The 22,023-nt window shown below is 36.7% G+C and overlaps 1 protein-coding gene across 1 annotated transcript; it reads right to left on the bottom strand.

Annotated features, from left to right (window-relative positions):
* Positions 1 to 7,348: 7,348 nt before the first annotated feature.
* LOC121382599 lies at positions 7,349 to 10,485 on the bottom strand. Its single transcript, XM_041512116.1, has 2 exons — positions 8,343 to 10,485; positions 7,349 to 8,173 (listed from the first exon to the last, which is right to left on the bottom strand). Exons 1-2 carry the CDS (start codon positions 8,931 to 8,933, stop codon positions 7,394 to 7,396), a joined length of 1,371 nt encoding a protein of 456 aa, XP_041368050.1. The 5' UTR covers positions 8,934 to 10,485; the 3' UTR covers positions 7,349 to 7,393.
* Positions 10,486 to 22,023: the final 11,538 nt, after the last annotated feature.

Below are 22,023 nucleotides of genomic sequence, written 5' to 3'. Positions count from 1 at the left end.
GAGTTCCGAATGAGTTTCCGTGATAACGGTGCAAACAAAGAGTTTCAAAGAAAAACATCATTTCGAGATTGTTACTATACAAATAAACACAACAGTTCGCGATAGTTACTACGCATATTTATTTGTGAGATAGTTTTTTGTGTCCGATTTGTGAGATAGTTTTGTTGTGTCAAACTCATAGAGAAAAGGAGCTAGAAGTTAAAAAAAAAAAATTAAAAGTTTATTGCAAGGCGGTCGATTCGTAGATCGCCTAAAACTTTCCAGGCGAGTGTGGAGGCGAGCTCGAGCGATCGCTCGCCTTTTCTGGCGAAGACTGCATTAACACATCAGATATAATATATTCGCGACATCACAACCTACACCGACAACTTTTGACCTCCATTCATCAATGCCGAGATCTCGGAATGCTTGGTCGATAGCATGATACACACCATCAGCATGTGCATGTTCTACCGGCTGGCAGTGCAGATACTGATTTTGGACTTGTCCATTGATGACATAGCGACACCGACACTTGTCAGTTGCTCCATTAAACATGAGCCCCATTACTGAACAGTTTGATGGTCCAGTGGTTGTAGTCGTGACATCTTCATAGAGGTATTTGATGAATCGCTGACAAGCATTGTCACTTTGATACTGGTTACCCATCTTAGCACCATTCTTTTCATGGAGTGACAATAACTTTGGGTAGACAGTGAAGGGGAGCTCTTCCTTAACAACAATCTTATTTTGTGATGCAATTAAGATTCTTCTAGTCGACTCCTGGATACTGATTTCTAACTCATGTCATGTGATGAATGCTGAAAACAAAAAAACTGAACAAAACGTACAAGGACATGTGGTGTATCTGATGGGACAGGAATTTTTTTTTTTTGCATGTCCTACAGGACAGGTGTCTTAAAAAGTTAATGTAGAGCCCTGCTCATTGTTTTGAAGATTTCTCGGCTTCATCTGCTGCTTTCTCAGCTTCCTTTTCTGTGTTCTTTGTCTTCAGTCAGCCGCTTTCTTTTACTTTCACATACAAAAGAGGCAATTGTTGGGCATTTCTAACAAAAAAGAAACAGTTGTTGGGCATTTCTGACAAAACTTCTTACAAAATTGTTAAACAATCTTACCTAAAACTTCTACTATGCAACACTGATCTATATTTTGCTTTTACGGTCACCAGATCAAATGTCAAGGTCACAATGAATAGAAAGAATCAATTGTCGATGTATTTCTTTTGGAACTGTTCAAGAAATTGACCTGAAAAAAACTTCTACATCATGGCCATTATGCTAAGCAGATTCATATTCTGCTTTCTTTCATGGTTACAAGATCAAAGGTCAAGGTCACAGTAAAAGGAGACAAATTGACAATGTATTTTCTACAAACTGTTTAACAAACTAACATTAAACTTCTACTTTATGACTTTTATGTTAGACTGATCCATAACGATCTAGCTTCTGGGGGTCACCCGGTCAGTTATATTTTGCTCATCGTGTCACTACCAAACTATTTAATAAACCAGCAGGGGATGGAGGGCACAGAGTCACGCCCCCAATTAAACCTTTTTTTTTTAACTTAAATGTTATAAAATTATACACACATACATACATAGTTGTACACACACACACAATTTCTACTTGATTCCGCTGTGTCTAGTAAAATGTGTTGAACGACGAATGGCCCCATTAGCCAATCGTAAATAATAAAGTAATATCGCTGGTCGGTAAATGTACATTTTTGACCGGATCGACATGTAATCTAATAGCTCGTCACCTCCAGTCCTCCCCTTATTTATATTGATATGTAGTTCCCCTACATATCAAAAAGCGGAGGGCTGGAGGTGACTCGAGCTAGGAATTTAATGGTCGCTGAAAAGAACTATTAACCGTGTGCAAACACTCACGTGCTATTCGACACATGACTTTACATAATGAGCAGGGACATTATTTCAAAAAAGAGGAAGTTGCGCATTTTAATTAATGTTTTCACTTAATTTACAACTACTGTAATAACTACTTTTAACTTACAAAGACCAAAGAAAATAATATGAAGAAAAAAGTACGAAACATATGCACACCTTTTGGAAAAATAACATCATCTGTTTAAACTCGCACAGAAAATATCGCATTGAATGTGTTGCCGAAGATCCCAAATGATATGTGTTAACGAAAATGGTTAAATCAAAACAAAAAGTTGTATTCTTCTACCAAAAATTTATTATATTGAACATTGGTCTACAGGCTGGTAGGTACTGGGTTCGGATCCCAGTCGAGGCATGGGATTTTTAATCGAGATACCGACTCGAAACCCTGAGTGAGTGCTCCGCAAGGCTCAATGGGTAGGTGTAAACCACTTGCACTGACCAGTGATCCATAACTGGTTCAACAAAGGCCATGGTTTGTGCTATCCTGCCTGTGGGAAGCGCAATAAAAGATCCCTTGCTGCCTGTCGTAAAAAGAGTAGCCTATGTGGCGACAGCGGGTTTCCTCTAAAAACAGTGTCAGAATGACCATATGTTTGACGTCCAATAGCCGATGATAAGATAAAAAATAAATGTGCTCTAGCGGCGTCGTTAAATAAAACAAACTTTACTGTATCAAAACAGGATACACCTAATTTGCATATCCAGGTCAGACTTCTTTGTCACGTGATTATCCATTTAACTGTCGGTCGGAAAGCCCGAAACCATGGAAACTAAATGTTTTCGATGTCAGTTTTATTTTAATCTAGTGTTCACCATTAAAATAATTTATTTTGGGTGTCAAATATTATTTTGACCACCTTTATAAAAACGAAATTACTTTTATCAGTTAGCGATGTCAATTCATTTGAAGAATATAAAAATAAAACGAACAAAAACTTTTATCCCACGTTAGAGGATTATTTCCAAAAATCTTTATTCTTTTCTCAAATCTCTTTAAATCTTTATCAAAATATAATAACAAAACTTTATATCGGTTCAGTTAGGGTTTCAGGGTGGAAACTCCTCCGTATTCAAGGAAATTTTCTCTTCCTCCCCCCAATGAATTTTCCGGAGCATGACCCCATAAAACTGCACTCGTCAGAGTAAGAACCCCCCTCTCCCTTCCGTGTTAAAATGCCTGCATACAAGCACAACCACATCTACTGGACTAATGCAAATGCAACGCCTTGCCGCTCCATAATTGTATGTGTGACATGCTATATTCGGATTTTGTGATTGGTTCCTAAAATTGAGGAAGTTCAAAGCAATCCCCTCTGTGGTCCTATCGGCCTTCCCGAACTTCTTAGAATACATAACCTACCAGTAGTTTCGTTTAATGTAAGAGTGATTTGATGGGAGTTGGGGAGAGAAACAGTACTGAGCGTAAATGCAGTTCACCTTTATTAGTGCAACAAAAACAATTATTATTATTATTTATTTTTGTTTAGGCAATTCATCTTTGTGAATAGCTATATATAGATAGGCCTGTAAATCGCATGCAAAAGTACACTGCATTACCGTACCATAAAGTTTAGTGATTTTTTATGAAGTTCAACAATAATAACCTAGTGATTTAATGTACATCCAAACAAAAACAAACAAAAATCTAAAAAGAAGGAAAGAAGAAAAAACCCAAACCCCCAAAAAGAAAACAATACAACAACATTGATATTCGTTGATACGTTAGCGCTACTGATATCTTTCGTGATAAAAGGAAGTGGTACTTGTGCTGTCAAATTATAAATTTTTGTAATAAATATCAACTGCTTTATAACATCTAATAACATCTAATATAACATCAACAAATAATTTTTTTTAAATCGATTGGGAAAGGGGAAACAATTACATCATGTGATCAGCTGTCGAAAATGGCGCGAATGTCCTTTTGGGTACCAGATGTCGTCAGGTCGTTATAGTAAAACGTGTTCCATATAACTATGTTTTAGTAATATTTCGAAGTGAAACTACACTGTTCTTGTAATTCTGGTGATATAGCAATGTATAATACAGTTCGTTGTAGCATATGGGTAGGCCTACACTGAGAAATAAAAACTGCAACATCATAGATTAAAAACAAATGCATCTTTATTTTTTTATTTTTTTAAAATGTGCAATAAACACCCATTCTCAGCTGTCAGTTGTCTATATGTTTGAGGATTTTATGCACCTATTATCCATTAATGTTTGCATATGTTAAAAAAATTTAAACAGTCAAACCATAGCGATGCTATGACGACGGTTCCATGTGACATCATAATACTTGACCTAGAACGTGTATACACGTCTGCAGCACTCTACGGGTTAAGTACTGTCAAATTGTCTTTCTTCCTGTATGGTAATCCAGCAGATTATCACTCTTTCCCTTTTCCCATAACCTTGTGCTTCCAGTGCAGATCGCCTCTCCTCAACTGAAACTGTTGACGTCAGTTGACAGTATCGGTTGCTAAAGTAATGCTTGTGAGTGTCAGCTTTTCTTTCATTTCCACATTTCCTGCATTTTACAGACTCTGATTTCCTAGTGTACTTCCTTGTGAATTTTCTTGCCAATTCCTTCTCCAATTTACGCTTCCTGTACCTTTGTGTACTTGGAGGAATGGCCGAGACAGCAGAAGTTGCCAGCTGGGGAATATTGCATGTTGGTCTTTGAGCAATATAAACACATGTTGGCGTGACAAGTGTTGGACGTCTCGACTGGCCTGCAGTGTTTGGTGGAAGGGCCAGGACACGTTGGTCCGATTCTGGTGCGGATGGCAGTGATGCTGGCAGAGTGTTGGCTGGTGGCAAAGGTTCAGAAGCAACTGGAGCTGGGTGTGGAAGCGTGGTACCTTGTTGCAGTATCTGCCTCTCCTGCCTTTTTGCACGTCTGTTGTACCTATAAATGAACAACACAAATGATTAGATAGTTGAAGTTTAATAAGACTACATGTGCAGACTCACCACCCCAACCTGTAATATACAAGTCTCAAAGTCATTTCTTTTTGCACGTCTGTTGTACCTATAAATGAAGACCACAAATGATTAGATAGTTGAAGTTTAATAAGACTACATGTGCAGACTCACCTCCCCAACCTGTAATATACAAGTCTCAAAGTCATTTCTTTTTGCACGTCTGTTGTACCTATAAATGAAGACCACAAATGATTAGATAGTTGAAGTTTAATAAGACTACATGTGCAGACTCACCTCCCCAACCTGTAATATACAAGTCTCAAAGTCATTTCTTTTTGCACGTCTGTTGTACCTATAAATGAAGACCACAAATGATTAGATAGTTGAAGTTTAATAAGACTACATGTGCAGACTCACCTCCCCAACCTGTAATATACAAGTCTCAAAGTCATTTCTTTTTGCACGTCTGTTGTACCTATAAATGAAGACCACAAATGATTAGATAGTTGAAGTTTAATAAGACTACATGTGCAGACTCACCTCCCCAACCTGTAATATACAAGTCTCAAAGTCATTTCTTTTTGCACGTCTGTTGTACCTATAAATGAAGACCACAAATGATTAGATAGTTGAAGTTTAATAAGACTACATGTGCAGACTCACCTCCCCAACCTGTAATATACAAGTCTCAAAGTCATTTCTTTTTGCACGTCTGTTGTACCTATAAATGAAGACCACAAATGATTAGATAGTTGAAGTTTAATAAGACTACATGTGCAGACTCACCTCCCCAACCTGTAATATACAAGTCTCAAAGTCATTTCTTTTTTTAGGGGGCGGGACGTTGCTCGGTGGTAAAGTGCTCGCTTGATGCGTGGTCGGTTTGGGATCAATCCCCGTCGGTGGGCCCATCGGGCTATTTCTCGCTCCATCCAGTGCACCATGACTGGTATATCAAAGGCTGTGGTATGTGCTATCCTGTCTGTGGGATGGTGCATATAAAAGATCCCTTGCTACTAATGGAAAAATTGTAGCGGGTTTCCTCTCTATGACTGTGTCAAAATGACCATATGTTTGACATCCAATAGCCGATGATTAATAAATCAATGTGCTCTAGTGGTGTCGTTAAACAAAACAAACTTCTTTTTCTTTTTTCTTTTTTTATTACATTGCATTTTTATAACATATAAAGACAGCTGAAAAGTAAATATTTAGAATGTTATTACACTTACCACTGATTCAAGGTGGTGGTGTTAATTTCAACAAGCTGCATCCCAGTTTCATTCATGACACGAGCATTGTTTAGTACCATCTTCCGGATATTTTTGTAGACACAACTGACCAGCGTCCATCTCATCATTCTGAGCCCTTTTGACTTGGTTGGTGATGGATAAGAAGTACACAGATGTACAATGATGGCCTCCACATACCTGTTGCAGTCTGGCCACTGAGCTGGACCGGTATTTTGACCTAGAAAACACCTAAAGGGAAAATACAGTATTTATCAATATACAAGTGAAATTGAAACCAATGGAAGTTGTTTTGTTCTTCAGTATCGGAGGAGTGTTTGTTTTTAATGTATTGTTTTCCTTTTTGTGTTTTCAACACCAGGAGCAACAGTACATTTTGAAGCCTTGAACCTGCCCTTGCTCTGTTTTGTCCTATTGTGTGGCGAGAACTTAGTGGGCTGTTTGTCGTAAGGGTGGAGATCATTCCAGAGAGCAATGATGGTTGAGGCCTGTTCATGGGTCAGCGCCCTACTCTGATCCTTTAGAGACACCAAGTACCTGGCCAGTGACTCCACTTTGCTGAAACCCTCAATGTTATCTGGTCCAACTGATTCCTGAGAAACAAACAAGTAATACATTTAAAACAAAGTAACGTAAGAGAATATATGTATGTAACTGTCTCTGAAAGAAAGAACTAGAAAATAAAGTTATTTCATTAATAAAAGTGTACGTAAATCAGCATTATAATGTAACAGTACTTACATCAGGATTGAGAAATCCGGACTGCTCATGTACAGTTAACACAGGTGCTGCACTAGGACCAGGTGATGGGTTTGAGGAATGGCTCACAGTCGATGTTGATGGGCGAACGGAAGACGATGACTCAGAAACACTTGGCAATTGGTCGAACTGAAGTGAATGACGGACTGACAGATTCTTGTACTACAAAAAATAAAATGAATTTTTATAGTCATATATACAGAATTCATTTACCTGAAAATTAATATTACATGTTAAAAAAAGCAAATGTTTATATTCTGTTTGTGTTCCATTTCCAATACCATCACAGCCAAATGGTTCCTATATACCTTGAACATCCAGGTTATGTGGTGCTTCAGGTATGGACCTAGATGAAGTGGGTCTGGTTGCACACTGCTGTTTCTGGGGAACTAGCCATCAGTGATGCTCCTGGCCTATGGCAATTTATATCTCAATGACTGCAATTGCCGTCAGTGCCGTCATTAAGTTTAAATCCTGTTATTAGTATGATTCAATTAGGCTATGTGGCATGATGTAATGAATAAATTACCTGTGATGAATCTGTTCAAATGGAGATGAAAGACCCGAGGGATGTAGAACCACAGGCACATCTGTAGACTAGTAAACTGATTCCACCCTTTACCAACGTGGCAGTCTCCGTGTACAGCTGGACATCGTCAGAATCCTGGATACAGGCAATATGCTGCTTCTGTGACTCCCAGATGTCCCATATGCGTCCTTTATCCAGTAAGGGAAGACTGAGAGTGTCTAAACCCTGCTCTCCATCAAAAGCTTCCAGTAACTGAGCTATCAGCTTTGATGTCTGATCTACACCACGAGTCCTTCGTCTGCAGTGGGTAGATAACTCTTTCTTGCTAATACGCTTGATGACATCTGTATCGGATGGCTTGTCGACATGCTGCATGACCAGTTTTGACTGCTTTTCTTTTTTAAGTGCTTGCAGATCTTCCCTATTCCACTCAAATATACACTGTGACAGATGACCCATAAATATTCCGTACAGCTGATGGGCATCGGTGGTGCAGCCAATTGCGAAGCGACTCATAAAGTGCCACACATCCAGCCTTATGCAGAGATCAGGCCATGCAGCGAACATTGCCCTCAGTTGTGACTCCCTTCCACAGCAGCCACGGTCAACATAGAGAAGCTTTGGTGGAGGAACACCTGCCTTGTCATAGCGACCCACTATGCCAGCCACCATCGGTCCAAGACCACACCCTTCACTGGCTGTGAGGACACTCATCAGCACCTGGCCATGCTCATTGCCTATGTTGGTAGCCCAGGAAGCAGTACCTGCACTGTGACCTGCAAGCTTTTTGACCACCTGAAAATATACAACACAATACATTCTAGTTCAAATGCAAAAATCTTAATTATACATTAAAGCATAAAAATAGCATCACATTTTTCATTTTACAAACATTTATTTTCATCAAAGTTCAGTTGAAGACTATATTATGTTTAATACACATTAAGATTTTGGAGATATTTACCTTCTTGGTGGAATCCATTTTCAACACCTGTCCAAATGTTGAGGTGATCGATGACTTGATCTCATCTAACCTCAGCATCACATCATGGCAGTATGCACTGAGCAGCCACTTGTATTTTGGGACCGAAGCAGCTGGTGGTGGTTCCACAAATGATGGTCGCAGCACTAGCCTGTTGAGATTGGCATCTGCAAAAGCCTTGCAGTCGGTCAGGTAGTGAGCGGTCTTTTGTAGCCAGGCCTCGCTGTGTTGCTCCAGCAACTTCTTCTGTAACTGGAACAAGTTGTTTCTCAGTCCACACTGCCTCAGCATCCGGATGACTCTCACATCACAGGCATATCTGTATGTGAGGATGACTGGGAACTGCAAGCAATGGCCAACATCCAGCTGCTTGATGATGACGTCACTCCAGCTGATCACCTTTCTCTTGCATCTGGAACACTCCAGGTATTCGGCCGCCAAGCTGTAGTACCCGTCAATGTCGAGGACCTGACGCACACGAGGGTATATCCCAGCAGATGTCAGCTCCTTCTTCTCACATGCTGGGTGTGGGCAGTGGAGTTCGACATACAACAGCTTCTTGGGCATCCACATTTGTGCATTTCTCTTCAGCTTGTCACCATGGACTGTTGAGGAAACAACTCATATTCGCTAGAAATTAACAAAGTTATTTTCTTTTCAACTAATTGAAAGATTTAAGTCATTTCATTGGTTGTTGGGATGTTTGTAACAGCCTTTCTTTAGGAATGGGGTTTTTTCATGTGTAATGAGTATGAGAAAGATTTTACAGCATTCACATCATCTTTGATTTAAAAGGTTTTTTCTTGAGATTGATAATGTAATTTATAAACACAATGTCTTTCTTTATATAATAAATTGATGTAAAAAAAAAAAAATATTATATACTTAGCTAGGAAATATATAGATAGAAGATCTACAGAAATCATAAAAGTGATATTCGGCGAAATGTCATATTTTCACTGTATTTTAGTTGTAGGGAAAATATAGAAATATCATACATGTATATATTTTTGTGAACAAGTTCATGATTCAGTTATCCCCCTTGTAACTTATGATCTAATTATTGAGGTCAGTATCACTTCGTTGTTTTTAGATCTATGATTAACAATGCATCTGATGATATTTGAAAAATAAAAAAATGTAATTTAAACAATTGTACCTATAAAAAATGGATATGAAGTGCAATGAATGTAAAATATCTAAAACTCATCAAGTACAAAGCCAAATAATGGTGACACAATGTCATGTTGTTGAGTATAAGTTAAAGTTTAACTTTGTGTTCGATTCATGCTTTGTTTGGGGAGGGGTTGGGGGGAGGTTTTGGATGATCACTTTGTCAGGTTATAAATAAAGGTAATTTTTATTCATATTTCTTTTAAAAAGTCCATGGTTAAGTACATTTTCTACAAAAGTTTCACGGGACATAAAAATTGTATTAAAAATCAAAACATAAAATAGCCTCTATTTATTGTCTTTATTTTGTTATGGTACCAAATATTCAAGATTTTGGTTTTGCTGTATTAACACCCAACTGATAAGTATACATCTTTGCAAAACCTATTTTTTAATATTATTTTTCTCCTTTTTTACTGTAATGAAATACTCTTCATGAATAATAAGATTTTTTATAGTTAGACCATTGGAATCATCTGCAAGCTTATGTGTTTACAGCTTTGACAGCTTTGCCAATTCACACAGTTTGTAGATGATGTTTTTGTTCATACCCGATGAATGTCAAACAACCTAGACAATTGATCCTTACGTTTGTGATGTTAGGTACATGTAATATTAAAGTTTTGAGAAATGTAATCTTCCGAATGCTGACATGGTGATTAACTCAATTTTGTATAATTCACAATATAGTGGGTTCTAGCATATGTTTGATACTAGATATTCAGTGCCATTAATGGTGATATCTTTAATATCTTTGTTGTTTCTCACCAAAATACTTAGCATTTCAGCACAGAATAAGAAATATAAGGCGAGAGACAATCTCCTTGTTACCAGCCTCGGTGGCGTCGTGGCAGGCCATCGGTCTACAGGCTGGTAGGTACTGGGTTTGGATCCCAGTCGAGGCATGGGATTTTAATCCAGATACCGACTCCAAACCCTAAGTGAGTGCTCCGCAAGGCTCAATGGGTAGGTGTAAACCACTTGCACCGACCAGTGATCCATAACTGGTTCAACAAAGGCCATGGTTTGTGCTATCCTGCCTGTGGGAAGTGCAAATAAAAGATCCCTTGCTGCCTGTCGTAAAAAGAGTAGCCTATGTGGCGACAGCGGGTTTCCTCTAAAAACAGTGTCAGAATGACCATATGTTTGACGTCCAATAGCCGATGATAAGATAAAAAAATCAATGTGCTCTAGTGGCGTCGTTAAATAAAACAAACTTTACTTATCTCCTTGTTTACATGCTCTTTGCAGCTAAAAGGTGTCTTACATTACTCATCAAGGGTGTTTTGTCCTTTAATAGTTTATGGTATAATATTTTTCTAATTATTTTATATCTTGACATAGTTTATTTTCTGTTTCATTATTTTTTGTTTTCTTATTTATTGAGTATATCATTTTTCCTGTACATGTAATTTCCATTGACAATATTTTCCAAAAAAAAGTTCATCATTTATTATAAACTGTTTTTCATCTTTAGAGATTGTCATAACATTTTCTGGCTTGTAGATTAAAACAGCTTATTGGGTTGTAATATTTATAGTTTCTTTTATAACTTTTACACATTTTTTGTCAGCCAGTAGTGAATTATTACATTTCCATAATCATTTATCATTTTAGATTGTATTTAATTTCAGGTATATTGTAGGCCTATGTATATAGAAGAGCTAGGGCCTTGTAAGTTGTCAAATTTCTGCCCCTATTCTTTTGTTCTTTGCACACAAAAAAATATGTTTTCGGTCAATCAATCCAAAATGGCCTGACCTATAGCTGTTCTCTATTACAACATTCTGAACATATGGCATTAGGTGATGGGAAAGAAGAAACATATCTAATCTAGCTACTTTTAAAGGATTTGGTTTTCTCCATGTATATACATGTATGTCTTCATATTGGATACAGTTCTCTGAAAGGATCTTTCTTGTAAAACGTTTCAATTTTTTTTTTTAAATTGTTTATGGGTTTTTTTTTTAGCTTTAGGATGATTAATATGAAAATAGTTTTTTTTGTGTTAGAAATTTGGTTCAATATCAAATTAAAATCATCACATAGTAAATATTAGCCATGTTCAAATTCATCAATATATTTGAAAATATTTAAAATGTACTTTTAAGCAAATTTTAAATGTATATTTAAAAAATACTTTTTGGGACAGTTTAATTAAATGTGTATTTTAAAAAGTACTTTTTGAGAGAATTTAAATGTGTGTATTTAAGAAAAGTACTTTTTTAACAGTTTAAACATGCATTTAAAAAGTACTTTTGACAATTTAAATGTGTATTTAAAAAGTACTTTTTGAGAGAATTTAAATGTTTGTATTTAATAAGTACTTTTAACTGTTTAAACATGTATTTAAAAAGTACTTTGAGAGTTTCAATGTGTATTTGAAAAGTATCTTTTGAGACAGTTTAAATGTGTGTTTTTAAAAAGTACTTTCTGAGATAGTTTAAACGTGTTTTTAAAAAAGTACATTAGTGAAAGTTTAAATGTGTATTTAAAAAGTACTTTTTGAGACAGTTTAAATGTGTGTTTTTGAAAAGTAACTTTTGGGACAGTTTAAATGTGTATTGTTTAAGGTCATATTTGTTGGGTCATTTATTATGTCAACTGCCGGCGACCCAGATTTTAAATTGTTTGACCTGTGAAAAGAAATAAGAAGAATAAAGAGTATGAAACAATATTGGAGATGCTTTTTTGTTGCTATTAGTGTACATATAGTGGTAAAATAGTGCAAAATGTGATACTAATTAACATGCCACTTTGCAGAGTAAAACTAGATATAGGACCAATCTGACAGTGACCCCTATTGGCCACGTGAGGTCACAATTCAAAATGGCCACCAGTTAACTATTTCTTACTCTGTTTGAAGAAGAAGTTTGTTTTGTTTAACGACACCACTAGAGCACATTGATTTATTAATCATAGGCTATTGGATGTCAAACATATGGTCATTTTGACACAGTCACAGAGAGGAAACCCGCTACATTTTTCCATTACTAGCAAGGGATCTTTTATATGCACCATCCCACAGACAGAATAGCACATACATGGCCTTTGATATACCATTCGCGGTGCACTGGCTGGAATGAGATATAGCCCAATGGGGCCCACCGACGGGGATCGATCTCAAACCAACTGCACATCATGTGAGTGCTTTATCACTGGGCTACATCCCACCCCTTGCTCGGTATGATATTTAAAATACAAGCTATGAAATATTAGCTTAAATGACAATACAATTATTATTTATATGTTGCTATTGTATATTGATCATTATTTTTGGAAATATATGAATATACTGTTCAGGAAAAGAAATGCATCTTATCACAAATACCCTGCATTAGCTCAGTGGCCAAGGCACAAATATTAATGAAACTTGGTGCATATGATCTGTATCATTGTGGGGTCAATTTAAAATCAGGACATACAAACATAATATCTCCCTCTGGTGGCCACTATTTTGAGTTTTATAATGGCCGCCATTAACTACAATTTGTATGGAAACATTCTAAGGCACATAAAACTATTATACCAACACCTATACTCATGTTTCAGGAACAATGAATCTAATGGTGCATATTAAAAAGAGTAATATATATGTTCACCATATTCAACAACAAATATGGATATACTGAAGAACAAAAGAAACACATCTAATTACAAATGCCCTGTATGTAATCCTCACCATGTTAATTATCACATGATACTAATTAAAGCAAACTTTTTTTTAATTCTGATGAAGTACCTGGAAATCTAAAAAAGAAATAGAAAAAAGTGATTTTCTATTTCACACCACAACCTAAAACAAAACAATTCATTATCATTTTCACCACAAAATATTGGGGATGATCATTGAACTTTTGGAAGTGTCTCTTATGTGTACAGAGAGCCAATGAGAATAGCTGGAATGGTTTAATTCAAAGAATCTTGAGTACCAATGTTTCCATTGACTCTTCATACATATGGAAGTTGGATACCAGTAGAAACCACACACAAATCAATATGGTTATCATTAAGTCAAGAAATGTGGATCAATATATACTAAAAGGCAAAAGTTATTGTGACATACAAAAGACAAAGATAAGTTTTAACTGCTGTGTATGAAACGTTATAATATGGAAAGAGAAATGTCCAAAGGTATGGAAACGAGCAATAGTCCATGAAAAGGGTGCACCTACCATATGCAAATGAGCCACATCACTAGAGGGGGTCCAGAGCGAAGTTCACACAGTCAGTAGCAAGTGTGTCACCCTTGAGCATTGATACAGGCCTGGCACCGTCGTCTCATTGAGGCCACTAAACGCTGGAGAAAGGTCCTGGGAATGCCTGTTTCGCAGATGCGTGGTTAGGATCCATGTGTCTTGGTGAGGGGTTGTCACGGGTGGTCGGCCACTACAGGGACGGTCCCTGAACTGGTTGTTTTGTTGATATATTTGCCATAAATGTCATATGGTGTTTCTGTGGACGTTGAATTGATGTGCGACGTCACGTTGAGAGGTCCCAGATTCAAGCATCCCTATGACTCGACAGCTTTCATTTTCACTAAGGCGTGGCATGACGAAATTGCATTAAACAGTTCACTAATGGTGTTTTTCTGACTTCTGGACTCCTGATGGCTGCCCAGAGTGGCAATGATTTGCGACTGAATGTCTGGTCTTTTACGGTGAACACTGGACAGGATTTCTCCCGAAATTCCATGTGTCTTGCACAAAGCATGCGTAAGCTGCAACAACTGCTTGGTTGCATTTCTTCGAGCTGTTTCATGCACATTTTCTCTGGTTCACATCCATAAATCCATTCACAAATTTATTATTTCAAACAATCCACGTTGCAATAACTTTTACCTTTTAGTATATGAACATGAGGTATATTATCCACCCTCACGAAAATATGAATGTCTTCTGTATTGTGAGATTATGAGTGTAACATGTTTTTACTACAAACTTTAAAGCGAGGCCGCTGTGATTTGATGAACTCTATTGGTTCCGGTAACGTATGCTGCATGAATAAAGCTCTCCACAGTTCTGTTTATAGCCATATTTGCATTAATAGTTGCACTGGATAACACGTCCATCCATGAAATCTCTTTTTATCTGCCATATGTCTTTGATGGTTAATTATGGAGATATCCTCTGTATTTGTTTTCATAAAGTGGTATCAATGCATAGTATTCATCTACTTTTCATACCTCAAAAAATTCATGTTAAGCCATTTGTATTCTTGTTTTGTCCACTGATTGGTTGCTTGTCTGGGGTCTCAAGGCCATTGGTAATTAATGCTAATATTTCGTTTGATATTGTCTCTGCAAGTAAAATGTTCGTGTAAGTCAGGGGAAGAAGACTAACTTGCTTTTATGTGATTGTCACCTCTAAAGCAATCTTTTCTTCATCAGGTTTGGGCTTGTCATCTGTGGAATGCAGCAAAGTAGATATAAGAAAAAACAGACAGACATATAGGTGGTAAGGGCATAGAAAGTGCCATTTTCATGATTACAAAGTGCCTCCGTTAGCAAGTTAACATGGTCTCCTCAAAATATGATCATACGAAATGGGTTGTCTAATGGGGATAAAGACCATCAACAAATTACAGCTTTATTGTATCTGGTTAAATTGGTTAATTATAAACATAAAATGTTACATTTATTCCATGAAAATACAAAAACAAAAATTAAACTTCTCAACCTTAAAAATATAATTAAAGGAAAATTGGAAATTGAAAAATGTATTTTATTTAAAAATGAAGATTTTAAGACAGAATAGGAGCAGCGGTATAATTTATTTCAAACATCATAAAAGCCTATTAAATATATCAAATATTGAGATATATTTACTTCTAAAATACCTACTTGGCAATTTGTACTTTTCCGTACCTTCACACACCTTTTCATTACACTTTTTTTTATCAATGTTAATTCCATACATAACATCATTTCATTTTTCTTTTTCTTTCCTTTTTGGTCCCAGATAATAATAATTATTTTTAAAATCAAGAACAAAAACCAAATCAAACCAAACACAACACAACACAAACAACAATAATATACATACAGTGTGTTGATTATATCTATTCGTGTGTATATATTTTGCCATTTATATGTATATATAAAAATGTGTATACCATATGTAATATAAATACTATTGTTAGACAGTTAGCTCAAGGCATCCCAACTCTTGACACTGCCATTCTATATTCTGGGGACAATAAAAAAATTAAAATACAAAACAAAACAAAGTCTAGAAAAGAGTAGTAGGTGTCGATCCCGCTTATATTTCTTTTTAGAGTGGGGGCGGTCAATATCCCAGTGCTGGTAGAACAGGCTCTGACATGTAGAGACTAAATTCGAACAACAGTGGCGTTCTATAGAATGACTGTCATACGAGTCACGGAAAAACGAGTCTACATAATCCAGCCGGAGAAATGACGTGGAGGCAAGGAATCTCGCTAAAAACGTGATTCAGGCTGTCGAAACGAGAAGCGTTCCAGCGTTCCAGCGTTCAGTCAGTTCCAGTGGCTACATATATCCCAGTAAAAAAATTTCGCTACAAAAACAAAACAAAATAGGGGATTCCCATGTCGAGCACACGAAAGCACGTGCAGTATGCACAAGCGGGGAAAAAACTTGTCTTACCGCGTTGAGCTCCAGACTGGGAATGGGCTTTATGTTTTAGCCATTGGGCTATTATATAAAGGGTATTTCTATTAGATGCGTTTCTTTTGTTGTTAGTAGGCCTATATTCACATTTTCTCAAAAATAATGCAGAGTGAGAAATAGTTAATTGGCGGCCATTTTGAAATGTGACGTCACCTGGCAATAGGGGTACTGCTAGGTTGGTCCTATATCAAGTTTTACTCTACACATGATGGCCTAACTGCATGCAAAATGGCATGTTCGTATCACATTATGCACTATTATACTATAACTCTACTACACGATATTCATGGATGCAAAGTGTGATCATCTGCGAAAGATTGATCATGAATTGCTTCGTCTGTTGGTATAAACAGCATTTCGTAAATATGCTCAATGACAGACTGAGAAACACTCCAAGCAAGAAAACACCCCAAGCAAGGAAACACTCCATGCTAGGAAACACTCCAAGCAAGGAAACACTCCAAGCAAAGAAACACTCCATGCTAGAAAACACTCCAAGCAAGGAAACATTCCAAGCAAGGAAACACTCCATGCTAGGAAACACCCCAAGCAAGAAAACACTCCAAGCAAGGAAATAATCCAAGCTAGGAAACACTCCAAGCAATGAACCACTCCAAGCAAGGAAACACTCCATGCTAGGAAACACCCCAAGCAAGGAAACACTCCATGCTAGGAAACACTCCAAGCAAGGAAACACTCCAAGCAAAGAAACACTCCATGCTAGGAAACACTCCAAGCAAGGAAACATTCCAAGCAAGGAAACACTCCATGCTAGGAAACACCCCAAGCAAGGAAACACTCCAAGCAAGGAAATAATCCAAGCTAGGAAACACTCCAAGCAATGAACCACTCCAAGCACGGAAACACTCCATGCTAGGAAACACTCCAAGCAAGGAAACACTCCATGCTAGGAAACACTACAAGCAAGGAAACAATCCCAGCTAGGAAACACTCCAAGCAAGGAAACACCCCAAGCAAGGAAACACTCCAAGCAAAAACAGATACTGACCATCTTATTGTACAGGGTTTATACCAATCAAATCTCACAGACAACAACGGAAAACGTGGGTAACGTTGTTTATGTGCAACGTTTCACTCAGCATATGCCCATATCCTTTGCTTTTAAAGAAAATCAGTTCCCGCAGTAGTATCTGGTATACTAATACTAGTTCAAATAAAATTACAGGAATTCACTGACCATATGAAACAACACGTTATGACAGTACATACTGTCAGATATCTCACTAATGACAGGTGTGGCAGTATTTAATCTGTTGTTTAACGTTAGGTGCACTTCAAACTGTGACCCGTGAAATGCTATTTAGTATATTGCTACATACAGACAGCAATATTAGACAGCATAAAGATGTCAAAAAACAACAACAAAAAAACCAACAACCATTTACTGGTTTTCCCCTCGCAAACCTTAATAGCATGGATTTCTATTCTATGAAAGGAATGTTATTTTGTGTCACTCATTTTAACTTTATTTTTGTATTTACGGGGCCGTCGGAGCCACTTTTTGAAAGGTTTACCCCATATACTACCAAATTCAAGCATATACTTGGCCTATAATGTCCATGAAGACACTAGGAACAAAATCAAACCTATTCGAGCACAATCTCTAACTGTATTACCATTGTCTAACGAACAAATGACCCTAGGAATCTGATGCTCCTAGTGCCAACAAACACTATATTCAACAGGGTATATTGTTTTGTTTTGGTTGTTATTTATATATATATATATATATAAAAAGAAACTTCCGATTTGTACATATAGTATTTGTTGTGTTAAAAAATTCATTGTGTAATGAAATTATATAGGTAGTATTAGCCTTGAGCTGTATTATCAGGATTCATGAATTTTATCGATTATTTTTGCACTGTTAATCGTCGACAACGTGAAATTCAATTTGCACGTGCATGCATGGTTCGACATGTTCCATGTAGTATTCGGTCAATTTGTTTTACTTGTCTTACTGACATTGTTGTCAAGTGAACGAAAACGCTTCAAAATTTGTAAAAACAATTAATGTTTTTTTACATTGTAGCATTTTTAGTATGCCAAGAATACCCAATAATTTACGCGAACGGGCGATTGGCATGCTTGATGCTGGCATGTCGACAGAAGACGTTGCAAGGCATGTTGGGAGTTCTAGTCGAGCGATACGAAATCTTCGCATAAGATTTCGAACGACAGGAAGCACCAACGACTTGCCACGTCGTGGACGTCCGCGGGTTACAACGCGTGGTCAAGACCGCTATATCATGAACACGCATTTGCGCAATCGATTCCAAACTGCCACTGCTACTGCTGCTAAGACACCTGGGCTTCATAATAACCGAATCAGTGGGCAAACTGTTCGTAATCGTCTGCGGGAGAACGGTTTACATGCACGGCGTCCTTACGTCGGATGCGTTTTACACTCAAACTCAATAATGGGGTGCAAATAAGGTCGCCACATACTTTCTCAAAAGTCATGAAATTGTTTTCATTAAAATGTTTGTATATCATTTCAATACATAAAGTTATTAATATTTACAGTAGTAGGTCAACGGAAACCATTGAGATCGCAGCGCTATAGGCTATGAAACATGTGATTTTGAAATGTTCGTGACTGTCGCCAGTTACACAACTCTAAATTCAACCAATTAAATTTTATAAAAATCGAATATAATTAAGAAGATTTCATTCATTGGTATTTCACAATAGCGCTGGACTGTAAAATACAATACAAATCTATACCCTAAACGCATCTATTTGTTCTCCGTTAGACCAAGTATGGTTGTCACCAGTTTCTATGAAATGTTCGTTGTCTAAAGTTGATATTCTCATATATGACAGTAAAAATGACAAATTACTGCTTTAAGAACACCTTTCAATAGTTTCATATATTAGTATTTATCAAAATGCCATAAATTCAGAAAAACATATTATTTTCTTTGTATTACATTGAAAGTTGTTTATTTCTAAAGAGTAGAAATAAGAACGAAATGTTCGTGACTAGCAGTGCTTCAAATATAAAATGTGAAGATAAACGGATTTTTCTTCAGTTATGCACATTATGACAGCGATGTTATGAAACAATATTTAAACGTTTAAAGCACCATCCACATTGTACCTTAGATTACTTTTTCAACGAAATTGAAATGATCGTTACGGAAATGTTCGTGACGTATTTGATAGATAACTGTGCATAAAAATAGTAGCCAGAGAAATATTCAGAAAATTCGTTAATTGAAAAAAATCTGTGATGGTATTAGTAATTCCAATGTGAGCTATGAAGCATGGAAACGTGTCGTAGAGTAAAGGGGAAAGAAAAAGATGGTAATGAAGGTTGTCCAATCACCAAAACAAAGGAAGACTTCATGACCTACCTCATTCACCAAACAAAGAAATTCACAGATCATGTTTCTAGGATGAGAACCCAGTATGAACAAATTCGTTTGCTAAAGCAAAAACTCCCTGTTCACCATGCTGTAGTTCACATGGACTTTGCAGAGAACTATAACTGTAGGAGTGTGGAAGAAATCCAAGCTGCTTATTGGAATCAAACATCTGTAACACTCCATCCAACTGTGGTCTAAACGAAGACAAAAGAAGACCACGAAGTTCAACACCAAAGTTTTGTTCTGGTTTCTGATGACCTTAATCATAACTCTACAACGGTTGTTACCTTCATTAAGGAAATCACCAAGGATATCAAAGAATTAGATCCGGATGTAGAATGTATACATTATTGGACTGACACAAGACCAAAATGACTTGTAGATTGTACTATTTTTGGTAACATTCAGATAATTCGTTCAGTTTGGTATGATGTGTAAAGAATATTGCAGGTAAGGTATACGGTAACGGAGATTTCACATCTGTAACGGATATTTCTTTGTTAGAATATAGGTTTTTTAACAGAGTGAGAGCATAGATTTATGTTTCCAGATATTAGTTATGTTACATTTCATTTACTTATTCTTAAAAATATGGTTAAAATTTCAATTTTATCTGTAATTAATATGCATTTTCGTAAAGATGCAAATTATTTTATGCACTATATCAACAACCCTTCAAAATCCATATATTCCATATGCTACACGGGTAAAACAATATTTCAGGTAGATAGATAATGTGCTAGTAAATAATTATATCATTTATGATTCATGCTTGGATTATGTTGATAGTTATATGGTTACTTTAACTTTGGAGTTTGCATTTACGATGATATGGAAATAATACTGAAATGTACGTTATATTTTATAACACTTCATCATTTTGAATTTCTTGTTTGCTAAAATGTTGCAGGTTTGTGGTTTCAATGTTTATGGTTTCTGCAAATAAGAACGTTGTCAATAATATTTTTGTAATGCATGTGGCGTTTTCATAAAAAATTTTCCAGATTTTGCAATATGTACCGATTTATACATGAGGTGTTTTTCATATAAAGTTACTTTTTCCTTTAATTTTTATCTCATAGGAACAACAATATGCAAGACCTTAGAAGGATGTTGAAGAGTTTTTATTGAAAGTTATATTCTTATGTATTTTAAAAGATATATACACCGTATATGTAGAGTGTGAATAAACATACTGCTGAGGTAACGTACATTTCTTCTTGTTATTTTCTCATATAATGTTACTCCAGATTCAATAGAATTTGTAAAAACTATCAGAATGATGATGAAACAAATTTGGAATTGTATACTGCAAATAATTTGCTTTTAAAAAACAACAAACTCATTGAATTCAGAACACTTTTATTTTTCAAATATTTTTTTCTGCAATTGCACCCCATTATTGAGTTTGAGTGTTAACGCAACGTCATCGTCTAAATCGTCTTAATTGGGCACGTGTACACACTTGTTGAATACGGCGACGCTGGAATAGCGTTCTTTTTTCGGATGAATCCAGATTTTCTTTACAACGTGGTGATGGCAGGGTGCTATGCTGACTGTTGTGTTCTTGAACGAGATCGTTTCGGGGGTGAGGGTTGTGTCATGGTCTGGGCAGCCATTGCCCATGGTTATCGTTCACCACTAGTCGTCATTGATGGCAATTTAAATGCTCAACGTTACCGCGATGACTTTCTCGCTCATCACGTCCTTCCTCTGTTCCATAACAACGCCGACATCTCGATTTATCAGCATGATAATGCCACCTCTCATACAGCTAGAGACACTGTAAATTTTCTTAGGACAAATAACATTGATTTCATTGATGACTGGCCCGCTAAAAGTCCTGATCTCAACCCCATCGAGCATGTCTGGGATAGTCTGGACAGACGATTGAGGCGTCGTCCCAACCCACCCGCTAACGTCAACGAACTTCGTCAAGCGCTCATTCAGGAATGGAACAATATTCCACAGGCAGAAATCAACAATTTAGTCAATTCTATGCGCCTGCGATGCACTGCAGTGGTCAATTCAAGAGGTGGTCATACCCGTTATTAAGTGGGTGGGGTTTTTTGTTGACACTTGGTTAAAATTTCTCCCAGTTTCTGTTAACCTATGACCATGATCTTTGCACCAAACGATGCATCATGGAACACTCTTTAAACGCATATATAACAATTATTCCCCCGGTTTATTTTCATCAAGTTATGTTTAAGCAAAGTTAGCGGAAGTTTCTTATTTTGTTCAGTATATATATATATATTTAATAATAATAATAATAATAATAATAGATTTTTATTTCAGATCAGAGATCAATAGAAAACCATGGGCGTCATTTGGTGGGGGACAGGGGGGACATGTCCCCTCCCCCACTTTTAGCAGTGGGGGGACAGAATATCTGATGTCCCCCCCCCACTTTACTCTAAATAATGTTCTCAGACAGCCACAATGA

Source organism: Gigantopelta aegis, chromosome 10, assembly GCF_016097555.1.
Source record: "Gigantopelta aegis isolate Gae_Host chromosome 10, Gae_host_genome, whole genome shotgun sequence".
Taxonomy (NCBI): Eukaryota; Metazoa; Mollusca; class Gastropoda; order Neomphalida; family Peltospiridae; genus Gigantopelta; species Gigantopelta aegis.
The sequence above is the reverse complement of the archived record's forward strand: the minus strand, read 5'-3'. Positions and strand labels throughout refer to the sequence as shown.